This window comes from Symphalangus syndactylus, chromosome 1 (genome assembly GCF_028878055.3).
Source record: "Symphalangus syndactylus isolate Jambi chromosome 1, NHGRI_mSymSyn1-v2.1_pri, whole genome shotgun sequence".
NCBI lineage: Eukaryota > Metazoa > Chordata > Mammalia > Primates > Hylobatidae > Symphalangus > Symphalangus syndactylus.
This window is the reverse complement of record NC_072423.2, coordinates 132,618,037-132,635,000: the sequence shown is the minus strand read 5'-3', so window position 1 is coordinate 132,635,000 and position 16,964 is coordinate 132,618,037. Positions and strand designations below refer to the sequence as shown.

The following is a 16,964-nucleotide window of genomic DNA, read 5'->3' as shown; positions in this document are numbered from 1 at the left end:
GTAGTTTCTCATCCTGTGAGCTTTTTTTTTTTTTTTTTTCGAGACAGAGTCTCACTCTGTCGCCCAGGCTGGAGTGCAGTGGCGCGATCTAGACTCACTGCAAACTCTGCCTCCAGGGTTCACGCCATTCTCCTGTCTCAGCCTCCCGAGTAGCTGGGACTACAGGTGCCTGCCACCAAGCCCGGCTAATTTTTTGTATTTTTAGTAGAGACGGGGTTTCACCATGTTAGCCAAGATGGTCTCGATCTCCTTACCTCGTGATCCTCCTGCCTCGGCCTCCTAAAGTGCTGGGATTACAGGCTTGAGCCACCGCGCCCGGCCCCTGTGAGCTTTTATCCTGCAATGGATCTTGGTTGGTTGGTTCATAGGGCCCACACTGTTCCAACACTTTCAGATTTTGTTGCAATCCACCTCACAGTTTTGGCTGCTGTTCTTAGTTCAACTTGCTGCACTTTCCAGTAAATGCTTCTTGCAAGTTTGCAGTCCTCATTCCTCCTCCTCCCACCGTCCTTCCTCTCAAATAGATGCTAATATTATATGGATCATATAATTTTTAGTAGTTTGTGCCCATTTTCTCCTATTTTGGTGTTCATGTGGGTAGCTTACCACTTAGTTTCATCATAGGTGGTGTGTGTCAGGTTTGGTTTTGCTATTATAGTTGCCCTACCTGTATTTATGGGGAAATTTCAGGATATTCTAAAACTATACCACCATTGCTGCTATCTTTCCAGAATTCCTTACTATTTGACATTGCATTTTTCAACCTAACATTGTTAGAACTGTATATTCTGGCTCACTACCTTATTTTCATTCATGTTCAACTATTCTCCATGAAGAAAATAGGATGTTGGCTTTCATAGAGAGACTATGGTGGTCTTATTCCAACACACACACACACACACACAACCTTTAAATCAATACCTAGATGTATATTCTTGCTCTATCATTTATGGTTATGGGCTGAATTATGTTCTCTCAAAATACATATGTTGAAGTCTAACCCTCAGTACCTCAGAATGTGACAATATTTGCAGATATGATTCTTAAAGAGGTAATTAAGTGAAAATGAGACCAAAAGTAAGATGGGCCCTAATCCAATATGACTGGCCTCCTTATAAGAAGAGGAGATTAGAACACAGACGTGCACAGAAGAAAGACCATGTGAGGACATAGCGAGAAGGTGGACATCTGTAAGCCAAGCAGAGGGGCCTCAGAAGAAACCAAACATGTCAACGTATTGATCTTATATGTTAATCCCCCACAACTATGAAAAAATAAATCTCTATTGTTTAAGCCACCCAATCTATGGTATTTTGTTATGGTAGCCCTAGCAAACTAATGTGCTTACTATCTTTGCACATATGGGAAATGAGGAAAAATGTGGCGTTTGTTACTGAAGGCTTTTCTAAAGATCAAATGTGATAATGTTGTTTAAAAATTATATTGTTAATTGGCTTCCATGTAATAATTAGGAGGGACATCAAGAGGAAATAGATATGTAAGAAAAAATATTTTAAAAGACATGAATATGAACACTTATTTTATGAGAACTTATGAAGGTACTTGTAGTCCCACATAATTTTTATCTATAATTAACATTTTGGAAGCACAGTATTTGTATTCTCTAATGAAAATTCTGAAGTTTTAATTCTAACTCAAAAATTGATTTTTTTTTTGTCACTATGTCTGAAATGCTGTGTTAGAAATTTGATTAAAAATTTTCTTTTGTAGTGTTGTGCTAGTCGCTGAGGCTTAAGACTTGAAATATGTTTTACTGCAGTACCTCAATTATTTCTAATCTATGATTTTAGGGATATCAAAATGCCCAAAAAATAAGCTGTATCTACCTTCTTATTTACTGGAGAGTAGAATGCATCTGACTAATTTGTCACATATATTCCTCTTTATGAACTAAGTTGAGCACACACTTAAAATACAGATTAAGAAACTCAAATCTGCTTATATTGCTTATTCAGTAGCACAAATATATAGAAAGATAATAACAGGATAAATTACAATAGAAAAATATAAAGATAACATTAACCTACTAGAAACAAATATTAGTTCTTAATTAAGCAATGCCATAGATGTTGAAGTTCCAAGTGGAAAGATTAGCTGCTGGCCTCAGAGATACCTAGTGGTGTAGCATTATCTGTGTCAATTCCCTTTAGCCCATGGCCTTACATGTAGCTTCTAAGGCTCAGAAACTCAATCTTGTCAACATATCAGAGTTATTCTTTCTCAAAAAAGTTGACTCTCTATAATAAAGCTAACTAGAGACTGATACAGAATCTAGAACTGCTTTATATCTATATAATAAAAACAAATATTTGTCAAGAGAATAGCATTTTCTTTTCCTATGTGCAGACTCCAGGAATAATCAAATTATAACAGTTATATCTACTTCTACATTCTGGCACAGCATATATTTATGTACTTATAAAAATATACATGTAGGCCAGGTGCGCTGGCTCATGTCTGTAATCCCAGCACTTTGGGAGGCCAAGGCAGGAGGATCACCTGAGGTTGAGAGTTTGAGACCACCCTGACCAACATGCAGAAACCCTGTCTCTACCAAAATTTCAAAATTAGCTGGGCATGGTGGCACATGCCTGTAATCTCAGCAACTCTGGAGGCTAAGGCAGGAGAATTATTTGAACCTGGGAGGCAGAGGTTGCAGTGAGCCAAGATAGCCCTATTGCACTCCTGCCTGGGCAACAACAGCAAAACTCTGCCTCAAAAAAATTATATTTACATATATATGTGTATATATATATATATATGTGTGTGTGTGTATATATATATACATATATATAGCATTTTACCTTTGCGTTATGCCTTTATATACTTGAAGATGGAAACATCTGTATGTACCAGAAAGATAAAACTCTCCACAATGTTTAAGCAGCCTTGTTTTTTTAAAAATTGATCATACACTATTGTATTTGGCTAGAAAGAGTCTGGACTCTTTAGAGAAAGAAAATGGTACATATCTCACTTAATTCAGGAAGATACATTGTCAAGCAGAAACTAGGCTGTGTTACAGTAACTACTTCAGGAATATTTACACAGATATTTGACAAAGCTCTGTCATAAATATGAAAATTAGTTTATAGAAAATATATTTGCATTATATTGTAGTCCAGTTTGGTAATAAAATATGGCTTTAAGTTAACAAAGCAATCAAGTGATACTTTTTAGACACTGTATATAAATTGATAAATTGAGATTTCTACTAGATCCTTTTAGTATTATAAAGTATTAATTGATTACTTTTCATTTGCATTATTTTGCATATGAATTAATATACTAATAATGTGTGTGTCTGAAAGGAAAACTTCCCTTTTCCATCAGCCCCTGCAATGAGGTACAGTCCAGAGATTTCTTGGCAGATATAATATTTAGTCATGATTCCAACTCATCCATGTTGTTTCCAACAGTTTAGGGAAAAGCCCCAAGTAAAGTTTGCTCTCCACTTATACATCCAAACCACTATTTAAACATGAAGTCATGTATTTCTGATTGGCTATGTGGCAACTGAAACCATGATTAAACTTCAACTTCTATGGGGGCAATGATTATCTTATTAAAGATCATTTCTACTGGATAACAAATATGTAAGACATGAGTTTCTTCCTGATACATTTGCATTCTCTTGAGCTTACTTGTCCTGCCAAAATTTGCCCTTTCCTCTGATGGATTTCAATGACTGATATCTATTTGATTTTGTTGCATTTGTGCATTTTACTTCTCACCACTCACAGATTCTAAAATTGATCATATACGTTTCTTGTAATTCTGATAACTTACCATTGGGTTGCCCACTCCTCTCCCTTTCTATCATTAAATCTCTTGATAATGCTTCAGAATTTCTCATCTGAGTAAAAGGAAAAATAGAGAAATGGAAGTGCACAATGCATTATCATGGTTGGCAGTGTCTGAACTCAGAATGAGGTCAGCGTAAGGGCAAAAAGTGGACATCAGCTTTCTTCAAACACTTGAAGTCTGAAAAGATGATGAATGTAGGAGATGAGGGGAAGTAATCATGTTTTCTACAGTAATCATGTTTTCTACATCTATTGTCTCTGCTCAGCCTTTCCTTTAGTTTAGCACATTCATTTTTAACTGTGACATACAGACTAAGAGTCAATTTCCCTCTGCCTCATGAAGAAATACTGAAGTGCCCCATTTATTTGGCCATGTGACAATATCTTTCACAATTTGTCTTTAGATCAGCCTGCAAGATTTTCTATAATTTAATGTTTAAATATGAACAGAAGCTTTTTCTTTCATTAACATCTAATTCTTTTTGAGAGTCATCTCTGTTTTTATTTATATTTATAAAGTAATAATTTAAAATGAATACTCTTGGGCCCAAAAGAGATGTGATTTATCAAAGGCTATCAAAATAGCCATTCATGTTATACATAATAACTGCAAAATACTTCCCACTTTTATGACTTAAGTGTGAGAAATCTTGAGACTATTTTATGCTGAATGGAGTAGGTGCTATTTTTAATTGGATATTGCTTGACAATAATCCTTTTAGAAATTTTAAATCACCAACTATTAAATATAAACCCCTTACATTTTACAGTTTTAACACTGTAATGTAACCATTATGGATTGGTTGCTTTTAAAATAGATGTTAATTAGGTTGAAAGACCCATTGTTTCTAAATTTCTGTTAAGTTGGGGTCTCCATTGCTGCTGCCATGGAGTCTCCATTTCTGCTTCTTAGTGAGGTCTTCTTTCCAGTGGGTTCCTTCAGAAATGTAAATTTCCAATGTAAGTTTACAAGGTAAACTCCACTCAAGTTTGCTCTTAAGGACAGCCTAATAACAGTCGCCAAACAATGAGATACTGTGGTGTGAACCTTATAATAACCAGAGAATCTTCTTCATTGAGGTCCTGAGGCCACAGTTGACTTTCTGTTATCACTTAGAGTTCTTTTTAACATATTAGTCTTCTTTGGGTTCCAGATAGTTGGAAACAATGTGTAATGCTCTAGACCTTCTTCTTCTAAAACCTATGACTGCCAGGTAGTCCTCTACCTGTGCTTTCCCTAACTCAGAGGCACAAGAGCCATAGGACTCTGCTCAGCCTCTAGGGAGCAACTGAACATCTACTTCATTCTCACTTTGCACCATCTCTTTTGACTGTGCACCCATGTCATCACATCCTGGCAGTAGAGTTGGGACTCATCAACTTCCTAGAATCCAAATTTTTATGTCACTAATACCAGGCATGAAATATTTTTACTAGTTTACATTATTTTGTTAATTATGATCAGTAATGACATGGTTTGGCTCTGTAACCCACCTGAATCTTATCTTGAATTGTAATCCAAACTATAATCTCCACATGTTGGGGACAGGACCTTGTGGGAGGTAATTAGAACATGGGAGCAATTCCCCCATGCTGTTCTCATGATACTGAGTGAGATCTCATGAGATCCAGTGGTTTTATAAGGGACTTTTCCCACTTCACTTGGCACTATTCTCACTTCTCTCTCCTGCTGCCATATGAAGAAGGATGTGTTTGCTTCCCCTTTTGTCATGATTATAAGTTTCCTGAGGCCTCCCCAACCATGTGGAACTGGGGAGTCAATTTAACCTCTTTCCTTTATAAATTACCCAGTCTTGGGTATTTCTTCATAGCAGCATGAGCACAGACTAATACAGGAAATTGTTACCACACTGAGTGGGGTGCTGCTATAAGGATACCCAAAAATGTGGAAGCAACTTTGGAACTGGGTAGCAGGCTGAGATTGGAATAGTTTGGAAGGCTCGATAGAAGACAGGAAGATGTGGGAAAGTTTGGAACTTCCTAGAGACTTGTTGAATGACTTTGACCAAAATGCTGATAGTGATATGGACAATGAAGTCCAGGCTGATGTGGTCTCAGATGAAAACGAGGAACATCTTGGGAACTGGAATAAAGGTGACTCTTACTATGCCTTAGCAAAAAGACTGGCAGCATTTTACCCTTGCCCTAGAGATCTGTGGAACTTTGAACTTGAGAGAGATGATTTAGGGTATCTGGTGGAAGAAATTTTAAGCAGCAGTGTGATTAAGAAGTGACTTGGGTGCTCTAAAAAGCATTCAGTTTTATGTATTCATTCACAAAGATATGGCTTGGAATTGGATTTTATGTTTACAAGGGAAGTAGAGCATAAAAGTTTGGAAAATCAGCAGCCTGATGATGTGATAGAAAAGAAAAACTCATTTTCTGAGAAGAAATTCAAGCCAGCTGCAGAAATTTGCATAGTAACAAGAAGCCAAATGTTAATTACCAAGACAATGGGGAAAATGTCTCCAGGGCATATCAGAGGTCTTCATGTTAGCCCCTCCCTTCACAGGCCCACAGACCTAGGAGGAAATAATGGTTTCATGGGCTGGGCCCAGTGCCTTGTTGCTTTGTGTAGTCATGGGACTTGGTGCCCTGTGTCCCAGCCATGGCTAAAAGGGGTCAAATACAGCTCAGACTATTGCTTCAAAGGGTACAAGCCCCAAGCCTTGGCAGCTTACACATGGTGTTGGGCCTGCAGGTACATAGAAATAAAGAATTGAAGTTTCAGAACCTCCACCTAGATTTCAGAGGATGTATGGAAATGCCTGGATGTCCAGGCAGAAGTTTGCTTCAAGGACAGAGCCCTCATGGAGAACCTCTGCTAGGAGAGTGCAGAAGGGAAATGTGGGGTTGGAGCCCCCACACAGAGTCCCCACTGAGGCACTGCCTAGTGGAGCTGTGAGAAGAGGGCCACCTTCTTCCAGACCCAAGAATGGTAGATCCACTGACAGTGTGCACCATGCAACTGGAAAATCCACAGACACTCAATGCCAGCCTGTTAAAGCAGCTGGGAGGGGCATTGTACCCTGCACAGCCACAGGGGTGGAGCTGCGCAAGGCTGTGGGAGCCCACCTCTTGCATCAGCGTGACGTGGATGTGAGACATGGAGTCAAAGGAGATAATTTCAAAGCTTTATGATTTGGCTGCCCCACTGGATTTTGAAGTTGCATGGGGCCTGAGGCCCCTTCGTTTTGGCCAATTTCTTAATTGGAATGGGTGTATTTACCCAATGCCTGTACTCACATTGTATCTAAGAAGTAACTAACTTGCTTTTGATTTTACAGGCTTATAGACAGAAGGGACTTGCCTCAGATGAGACTTTGGACTTGGAATTTTGGGTTGATGCTGGAATGAGTTAAGACTTTGGAGGACTGTTGGAAGGGCATGATTGTGTTTTGTAATGTGAGGACATGAGATTTGTGAGGGGCCAGTGGCAGAATGATATGGTTTGCCTCTGTGTCCCCACCCAAATCTCATCTTGAATTGTAATCTGCATTGTAATTTCCACAGGTTGGGGGTGGGACCTTGTGGGAGGTGATTAGATCATGGGGCAGTTCCCCTATGCTCTTCTCATGATACTAAGTGAGTTCTCATGAGATTTGATGGTTTTATAAGGAGCTTTCCCCCCTTCACTCAGCACTTCTTTCACTTCTCTCTCCTGCTGTCATGTGAAGGACGTGTTTGCTACCCCTTCTGCCATGATTGTAAGTTTCCTAAGGCCTCCCCAGTCATGTGTAACTGTGAGTTAATTAAATTTCTTTCCTTTATAAATTACCCAGTCTCAGGCAGTTCTTTATAGCAGCATGAGAATGAACTAATACAAGTAATAACTTTTTTTATTTGGTTATGGGTTGCATAGATTTATTATTTTATAACTGATATCAATTGATAATTTAACAGATTAATAATCTACAGTCCTCAAATTCAAGCAATTTATGGATATTTTATTTTTGTGATTTCAGATTCTTTACAGCATGATTTGTATACTTTCTTTAGATTCTAATATTATCTAAATAATTTAGTTTACAAGTAGTCACCTTAATGAAACAAATATATCTTTGTATCATTTTTTCTCCTCTCAGTTGTACCAAATATCTTACATATATATGATTGTATTTGTTTGCTAGGGCTGCCATAACAAAATGCCACAGACTGGGTGGCTTAAACAACAGAAATTTATTTTCTCAGTTCTGGAGGCTAGAAATCCTGAGATTAAAGTGTCTGCAGGATTAATTTTTTTTGAGACCCTCTTCTTGGCTTGCAGATGGCTATTTTCTTGCTGTGTCCTAACATGGTCTTCCTTCTGTGCATGTCTGTCTTCACTTCTTCTCCTTATAAGGAGACCAGTCATATTGGATTAGGGCCCACCCTAATGAACTCATTTTAATGTCACTACCTTTTTTAAGGCTCTCTGTTCAAATATGACGACATCTGAAGGTAGGACTTCAACATACAAATTTAAGGGTGTGGGGAGGACAAAATTCAGCCCATAATGATGTCACTTTACAATTTTTTAATTTGCCAAAAATGTGTAAAGTATATGTTTGTTTGAACTTTATAACAACACACTGAGGAACCAGTTACTGTGAGGTCTAGATACCTGCCTGGTACCTGTATTAGTTTGTTCTCACACTGCTAATAAAGACATACTTGAGACTGGGTAATTTATAAAGAAAAGAGGTTTAATTGACTCACAGTTCAGCATGGCTGGGGAGGCCTCCAGGAACTTACAATCATGGCGGAAGGGGAAGCAAACACATCCTTCTTCACATGGTGGCAGCAAGGAGAAGTGCTGAGCAAAGAGAGAAAAGCCCTTTATAAAAGCATCAGATCTCATGAGAACTCACTCACTATCATGAGAACAGCAGCATGGGGGTAACCACCCTCATGATTCAATTACCTCCCACCAGGTCCCTCCTACAACATGTGGGGATTATGGGAATTACAATTCAAGATGAGATTTGGGTGGGGACACAAAGCCTAACCATATCAGTGCATCTTGTCTGGTTTATGGCAAAACCAGAGAAAAATGTTGCTGGTCAAGAGACTTGAGCATGTGTTGGTCTTTGCTGTACCACTAGGAAATGTTGGAAAAATCTAAGCATTCTGTGTCTCAGATCACTGAGCTATAACATGTGGGGGCATACAAAAGGTAGAGGGGTACAGGATTTGGGATTATGAACATCACTGTCTTACTGGGACTTTACAGTGCTGTAAAGTGAAGTAACACTTGACAGCTGTACAGATTTTTGAATGGTTTGGTATATTAGATATACATATTTTATATCTTGATCTGTAAAACTCTATCATATTTCTACTGTACATTCCTTAGTCATAGCTTACTGACCTTATTTGCTGCCTTCCCTTCCTGCTTTATTCTCTGAACAGTAGGTCAGAGTGTAGAATGATTGGTTAATTTTTTAACACTTAGTTGATATATAAGTGCAATTGTGCCATGGATGGTTTTAGCCTAATAATTTACATTGTGCTATTTAAATACAAGATGATAATTTTGATTTTAAAGTTGTAGTTTTTAAAATAAAAAGTCAATTTTTTGATACATTAATACTAAGTATTTAAGAAATGGTAGACTTAATATATATGTAAGATAAATAAAATATCTAGCTATAGTTACAATGTATTATCTGAATGAATAAAATAGATATTACTGAGACGAACTCATCTGTATCTTTTTCAGTTTTATTTCACTGAAAGCACACCATCATTCTATCCTTGGTCTTGATACAGTAGCAATCCTTATTGATCAAACATCAGATAAGAAAGGCCTTTTGTTATTTTAGTAACTTTACTCTTTTGACTATGGTGTAAGATAATCCTCATCAAATTGATTTTATCATAGAGCTGGAGAAAACCTTCAGAGATCATATGGTTGCCCCACTTCAATAAGCAAAGCACGTTCTTACACACACACACACACACACACATACACACACAGAAACACACATAGCCCCTACACTATACACCACACATACCTTGGTACTCTTTATCAAATGGTTGTGTAGGCTCTTAACCAGCAAGGAAATGTAATTTATAAGGCTGAATATTCCATCTTTGGGCTAATTATTCTCAAGTCCTTTTCTGTTTTTCCTTTCTTGAGTTGAATATAGCCTCCCTGTGGTTTCCCTCCCTTTGATACTGATCCCACTTCTGAGCCATGACTGTGATCTAGTCTAGTGAAAAACATTTGGGCTTTGACATTAGAAAGTCCTTTTTCAAACCATGTTTTCACCTTTTATTAACAGTCTTCTTAAGAAAGTTATAGAATAGCTCCAAGACTCATTTTTCATTTAAATAAAGAAAATAGGCTGGGTGCAGTGGCTTATGCCTGTACTCCTAGCACTTTGGGAGGCCGAGGCGGGCAGATCACTTGAGGTCAGGAGTTCGAGACCAGCCTGACAAACATGGTGAAACGCCGTCTCTACTAATTAGCCAGGCATGGTGGCAGGCGCCTGTAATCCCAGTTACTCAGGAGACTGAGGCTGGAGAATCGCTTGAACCCGGGAGACGGAGGCTGCAGTGAGCTGAGATCGCACCATTGGACTCTAGCCTGGGTGGCAGAGCAAGACTCCCTCTAAAAAAAAAACACACAAAAAACAAAAAACAAAAAAAACTTACTTCATCACTTCATCAGGTTGGTGGGAGGATCAAATTGATAATCAAAGCCTCAAAGGAGTGCTGGGAACACTGACATCATTAACTTGCCTCAGCAAGTTGCCTCTTCCAATTCCACCCCAGTTTTTTTTTTTTTTTTGACCACTTTTAAATATCTGTGATATTCCTCCTCAGTTTCTCTTATAATACCCTTGAATCAGTTTTCATTTTACTGTTTAAAATTACAGAAATTATTTTTAAAATATTGAGCAAATATATTACTTAAAAATTCTAATTTTCTTAGCGCTAAATTTGTTTTTATTTACATTCACAATCAGGAATTTTTACAGTGATTATATACCCGTAAATTTTTAGTTTATTTCAAACTTCCTTTTAAACAGAACATGATAAACCAAGTAAAATGAATAACTTCTTAGGTGTGGGTTTTCTCACTTCAGAGGTTTTTCAGGACTATTCTCTAATTTCCTGTTCAGACTCCATATAGAATTATTATTTCAGTTTTTGCTTATCAGGGGTGTTAATGACAGGAGCTCTCTGCTGCATATTATAAAATAGAAAAACCAAATACAACAAAAAGTGTAGAATAGAATGGGCAAAAGTGGGAAATGAAGACCAAAGAGAAAAATGAAACGTATCAAGAAATTTGTAGAGGTTTATGTCATGAAAGAACATATCTCTAAATGTTTGTTTTTAATAAAGAATAAATTTTACTTTCAATGTTGAAGATTTTTGAACAATGTGGTCACCTGGCAATGCAGCAGATGGAGGAAGGAGACAGGATGGAACTGCAGAGCTCTATTTCTGCTTTTCCCTACATTATAGTAGTTTGACTCCACAGCATTATCAAAGCCTGAGCTACCAAGATTCCTTTGGCAGACCTGGCTCAGGAAATACCAGCTCTCTCCCACTCCATCAGAAGCCATGCTTAGTGGGTTAACATTTTGCTAATTAATCATTTGATTGTTTAGAGTTAATTCAACTCTACATGAATTTGAGGAATCTTTTTTTTTTTCTCTTATCTTTTCTATCATCAGTGCCTAAATATCTCTTATTGTCCCTGGAGGTCATTTTTTGCTTTATAATTCTCTCCTCATGTCTTATCTATACCTTAAACTTGTGACCATTTCAAAGCTTTCTATAACTATAAAATACAACTTATTACTTGTATCAAACAAATATCCTACCTTTGAAAGATATAAGTAGGACTATATGTTTTGTGAAAAGTCATTAAAATTCAAAGGAGGAAGTTAATATGTGATTGATAGATGTGTTGATGTCTGCCTTTTTAAAAGCATCAAAATAATTACAAATTTTTCTTTTGAAAGTTGGCCAGGGATACTTTGTCCTGACCGTTTTAAAGGGAAATATGTAACTTATGACCTGGATGGAAATGTTGAAGAGTATCACATAGAATTCCTGGGCGATCCCCATTCAAGATCATGGATAAAGGCAACATTCGTTGGACATTATAGTATAACATTAAAGGTAGGTACAGTAACATCAAAACTTTATTCTTCTTGCCCTTATTTTTAGTGACGGTAATTTTTATCTTTGATCATAAAATATATATAATTATTTGCTTTTAGATTGATATAATGTATGCTGTTTATTTAATTCAAATATTTGTATTTTTAGTGTTTTTCTCAAAGAAAGTATGGATATAAAATAGTTGTGAGAGTTTTAAATTTTATTTTTCTTTCTTTCTTTTTTTTTTTTTTGGAGATGGAGTGTCGCTCTGTCGCCCAGGCTGGAGTGCAATGGCGCGATCTCTGCTCACTGCTCGCTCAGCCTCCCAGGTTCATGCCATTCTCCTGCCTCAGCCTCCCGAGTAGCTGGGACTACAGGTGCCTGACACCATGCATGGCTAATTTTTTTGTGTTTTTAGTAGAGACGGGGTTTCACTGTGTTTGGCAGGATGGTCTTGAACTCCTGACCTTGTGATTAGCCCGCCTTGGCGTCCCAAAGTGCTGGGATTACAGGTGTGAGCCACTGCGCCGTCTTAAATTTTATTTTTCTAATGGTAATATAATAAAAATCAACTGAAGACTTTATGTGATTGCCTTTTGAAACAATTTTAAGACTATCTGGTAATTTTTAAATTCTCTTGAGAAGAGGAGACTCTATGTTATAGCTGTAGCTCACAGGAAAAATTAATTATGGATTGCAACCAGCTTTTCAATTTAAATGGAATATTTCATTTACACTAACTCCTTCAGTATCTTTTTGACTCTTTTTAAACTTTAAATCTCACATTACAATTAATAGATAGACTATTAGGTTAGTGTAAAAGTAACTACAATTTTACTATTACTGTTGCATCAACCTAATAGTTTCTCAAATTTATGAGAATAGGTAAACTGGACCTATTTCCACGTATTTCGTTTAATAAGTATAAGTCAATTAAATTACCTGTGTTTATATTCTAATATTGAAATTTTTCATCTGCAAATCATGCTTTCATTAAAACTTGATAAAAAGTAGATGTCAGAAATGTGGATACCTTTTACTCAATTTGAATATTTTCTGTTTTTTTCTTTTTTTTTTTTTTTGTGATGGCCAGCCTTGAATTACTGGGCTCAGGTGATCCTCTTGCCTCAGCCTCCCAAGTAGTTAATTCTACAAGCAGACACTACTGTGCCCAGCTGGATGTTTTTTGTTTGTTTTGTTAATAGTGAGATGTGGACATATTTAGAAATACAAATAAGTATATGTACATATTTAAAACATGCAATTTAATCCACAGTAAAATTAAATCTGTGAAAGTTAGGGGTACTTTTTAATGGGTTTTTACTATATCTTTGACAAATATATTGTAAAAACTATGTGTTTTATACTATTTTGTTTGGTATTTTATACTATTCAGTTTGAAGCAGGTAAGAGGGAAGGCTGTTTTTGTGAAAACATTTAAGTATGGAATAATGCCATATAAATCAATTTTATGCTAGTTGTGATCCAGTCATCTTTATATGAGGCATCTTCTCTGCTCTGATGTTTTGAATGTGCTCCTAGATACTTCTGCTGCCAACCACAGAGGACAGGATAGAATATTCCATCTTGGCCCCTTTATAAAGAATAGGGGAATCTTTTAGCTGTTCATGAAGCTGACCTTAGAATCTTACCTCAGGATAGCTGAGATTTGCTTTCCTTTGAAGATGGAGATTGTATTGACTCCAATTTACACTCTATTGCCCAGACTTCCCAGGGATTTAATCTTTTATGGTCCTTTCCACTTTGGAGTTCCTATATCCTCAAATGCTATCTCTATACTGCACCACATTGATCTAGATATTAAATACATGCCCCCAACTTCAGAAAAAAAGACAAAACCACTCACACAAAAAGTAATGTATATTTAGACAATGTAGAGTTTTGAAAATTTTTTTCTAGAGAACAAGTATGTAAATTGTACAAGTTGTTTGATCACTTTTTCTAAAACCAGATGAAGAATGATAGTCATGTATAATTTTCATTGGTTATTGCTGACTAAATCTTACTTCATACACTATTTCAACATCATTTTCCTCTAAATTAATTCTTCTAAATTAATTAACAACTAATTAATATTTCAGGATTTTCACTGAATTTGGATGCTCTATATTTTGCAGTGCATATGTGAAGGTGGGATAGACATAAATTTGCCTACAAAGACCTGCATTATATGCATTTCAATTAAATATTTTTTGTTTTATTATGAAAAATTTAACTATTTTGGCCCAATCATGTTTGTCTAGTCTTTTAAATAGTTAATTTAATAGGTACATGGTTGCCATGTTTATGAGACCTCTGACTTAATTAATTTTATTAGGAGCACAACAGTACTCAGTCATTCTCTAGTCATACAGATGATAGTGTTTTCCCCTAATAAATGGCACTATTCATTGATACACTGAGATATACTCCAGAAAATAGTTGAAGGCAATATTTTTATTATAGATTTATAACTGATGTTAGTTTATGTATTTTAGTTTTTAATCGGTAGCTATAAACATAGCTGAAATCCAGCCTCCTCTCTTATAAAGAAGGCTTGATATTCTTGAAAGATTACAGAGATGGGATTCTGGGAAGATGGTAGGGTAGGAGGCACCATGAATATGTCTCTCCACCTAGACAACAATCAGACACTGGCAGAATCTGTCTAATGTAACTATTTTTGAACTCTGGAGTCTATTGAAGGCTTGAAACTTCCAGGAAAAGGCTTGGACTGTATGCTGCAGTTAATTTCCATCAACTTCAGCTCTTAACACAGTAGCAGCAGCTACCAGTCCCCATTCCCAGCCCTGTGGCAGACAGTTGCTCATGTTTCTGGAGCATCTTGCACATAGCTTACAGGAGCTGAGGTGGGCAAAAATGACCCTGTTTTTCAAATATTAGGGATCTGTGCTGTAATCACTGATTGCTGCTTATGATCACAAAGGTACAGACAATGAAAGGGGCAGCTACTGTTATTGTAACCTCCCTCATTTTTGCAAGCCCCTCCCCCTTCAGCTGAAATGACTTCCAGAAGATTTAAAAGGCTGGCACCCTTTTGCACCACCACTTTCATTTTTCCACTTTTCCTCTTGTGAAAGCCAGACATTACACATAGGAAATTTTAAACCAACTGTATATACAGGGAAAATTAGAAAGTGACTGCACAGGCAGAGGGAAAGGTGCAGGCTCAGGAAAGACCTGAGAGGACTTAAAGTTTTAGTTCAGGCTGATCCTTGGCACAAGATAGCCTACAACAATAAAAAGATAAACAAAAGCAATAACAAAAACAGCAAATTGTGGGGAAGATGATGAATCTGATTTTCAAACTTACCACATTATTAGACTTAAGTGTCCAGTTTTCAACAAAAATTCATAAGGCCTATCAAGAAACAGGAAAGTATGGCTCATTTAAAGGAAAAAAAATCAACAGAAACTGTCCCTGACAAAAACTTGATGGCAGATCTACTAGACAAATACTTCAAAGCCACTGTCTTAAAGATGCTCAAAGAACTAAAGGAAGATATTGAGAGTCAAGAACATGATGTATGAACAAAAGACAAATATGAATAAGGAATTAGAAAACCTATAAGAAAACCAAAAGAAATTTAGGAACAGAAAAGTACAACTGAAATGAAAAGTTCACTATAGGGATTCAAAGACAAATTAGAGCAGAGAGAAGAAAGAATCGACAAACTTGAAGACAGAACAATGGATATTATTGAGTCTCAGTGTATTAGTCAGGGTTCTCTAGAGGGACAGAACTAATAGTATATATATATGATGTCATATATGATATATACATGATGTATATATATCATAATATATATATGATAGGATGTATATACATATATATCTACATATAAAGGGGAGTTTATTAAGTATTAACTTACATGATCACAACGTCCACAATAGGCTGTCTTCAAGCTTGAGGAGCAAAGAGAGCCAGTCCAAATCTCAAAACTGAAGAACTTGGAGTCTGATGTTTAAGGACAGGAAGCATCCAGCACAGGAGAAAGATGTCGGCTGAGAAGCTAGGCCAGTCTCTCCCTTTCACATTTTTCTGCCTGCTTTATATTTGCTGGCAGCTGATTAAATGGTGCACACCCAATTAAGGGTGGCTCTGCCTTTCCCAGCCCAATGATTCAAATGTTAATCTCCTTTGGCAACACCCTCACAGACACACCCAAGATCAATACTTTGTATCCTTCAATTCAATCAAGTTGACACTCAGTATTAGCCAACACAAACCCACCCCTTGGCAACTGGAACCTATACACATCTCCTGAGATCATACATAATCTTCAAATAAAGACAATAATAAGATCATAATTATGCCTAACATAATACAACTATCCTTTGTACAGTTGGAAATGCACCAGTTCCCAACCCAAATATTCTTACATAAAGTTAACAATACCTAAATGCTGATATGAAGTCAATGAATCTTACGTCACATGATAAAGGAAAAAGGAAATAAAATGAAGATATTTTCTTAGTACAAGTGTATACGTGAATGAACATGTTTTTAACAAAGAAAGAGGAAATACTCATGACAATTACAGTCCCATTTCTGCAGTTGGTCACGTGGTTGTAGCTGGTATTGACGACTACCTTCTACTACTACCCATTCTGTATTCCCTTTGCCTTCAGCAAGCATCTCAGCAGGTCATGGTTTTTTTCCTCGTGAAGTGACCAAAACCTTCATTCCTGAGAGGTCTGGGCTATTTGTAGTCCTGCCTGGATTGGGCTGTTGTAGTTTGCCATTGACCTTAATCACAGGGCATGGTAATACTAAGAGAAACTCTCATGGATCTCCTGTATTCCATGCATACTCTTCCTTACTTCCATTGTGGAGTAGTAGACTGATTTCATCTTGGTAGCCCAGGTCAGTCACCCAAGCAAACATTGTAACTCCCTTCATAGCCTGTTGACTTAAAGGTAAGAGAAGCCCAAAGTGTCCAGGTGGCAATCTTAACTTCCAGTTTAATGGAATCGTTGTTGTGTCTCCTG

General features: G+C 36.9%; 1 protein-coding gene across 3 annotated transcripts in view; it reads left to right on the top strand.

The window, feature by feature from the left end:
* RBMS3 (RNA binding motif single stranded interacting protein 3) overlaps nucleotides 1-16,964 on the top strand; it is a 1,708,877-nt gene that overhangs the window by 72,077 nt on the left and 1,619,836 nt on the right. For all 3 annotated transcript variants that reach the window (XM_055284824.2, XM_055284864.2, XM_055284860.2), the window contains exon 3: nucleotides 11,810-11,969. In XM_055284824.2, coding sequence (XP_055140799.2) covers nucleotides 11,810-11,969 — 160 coding nt within the window. The remainder of the gene's footprint in view (nucleotides 1-11,809; nucleotides 11,970-16,964) is intronic.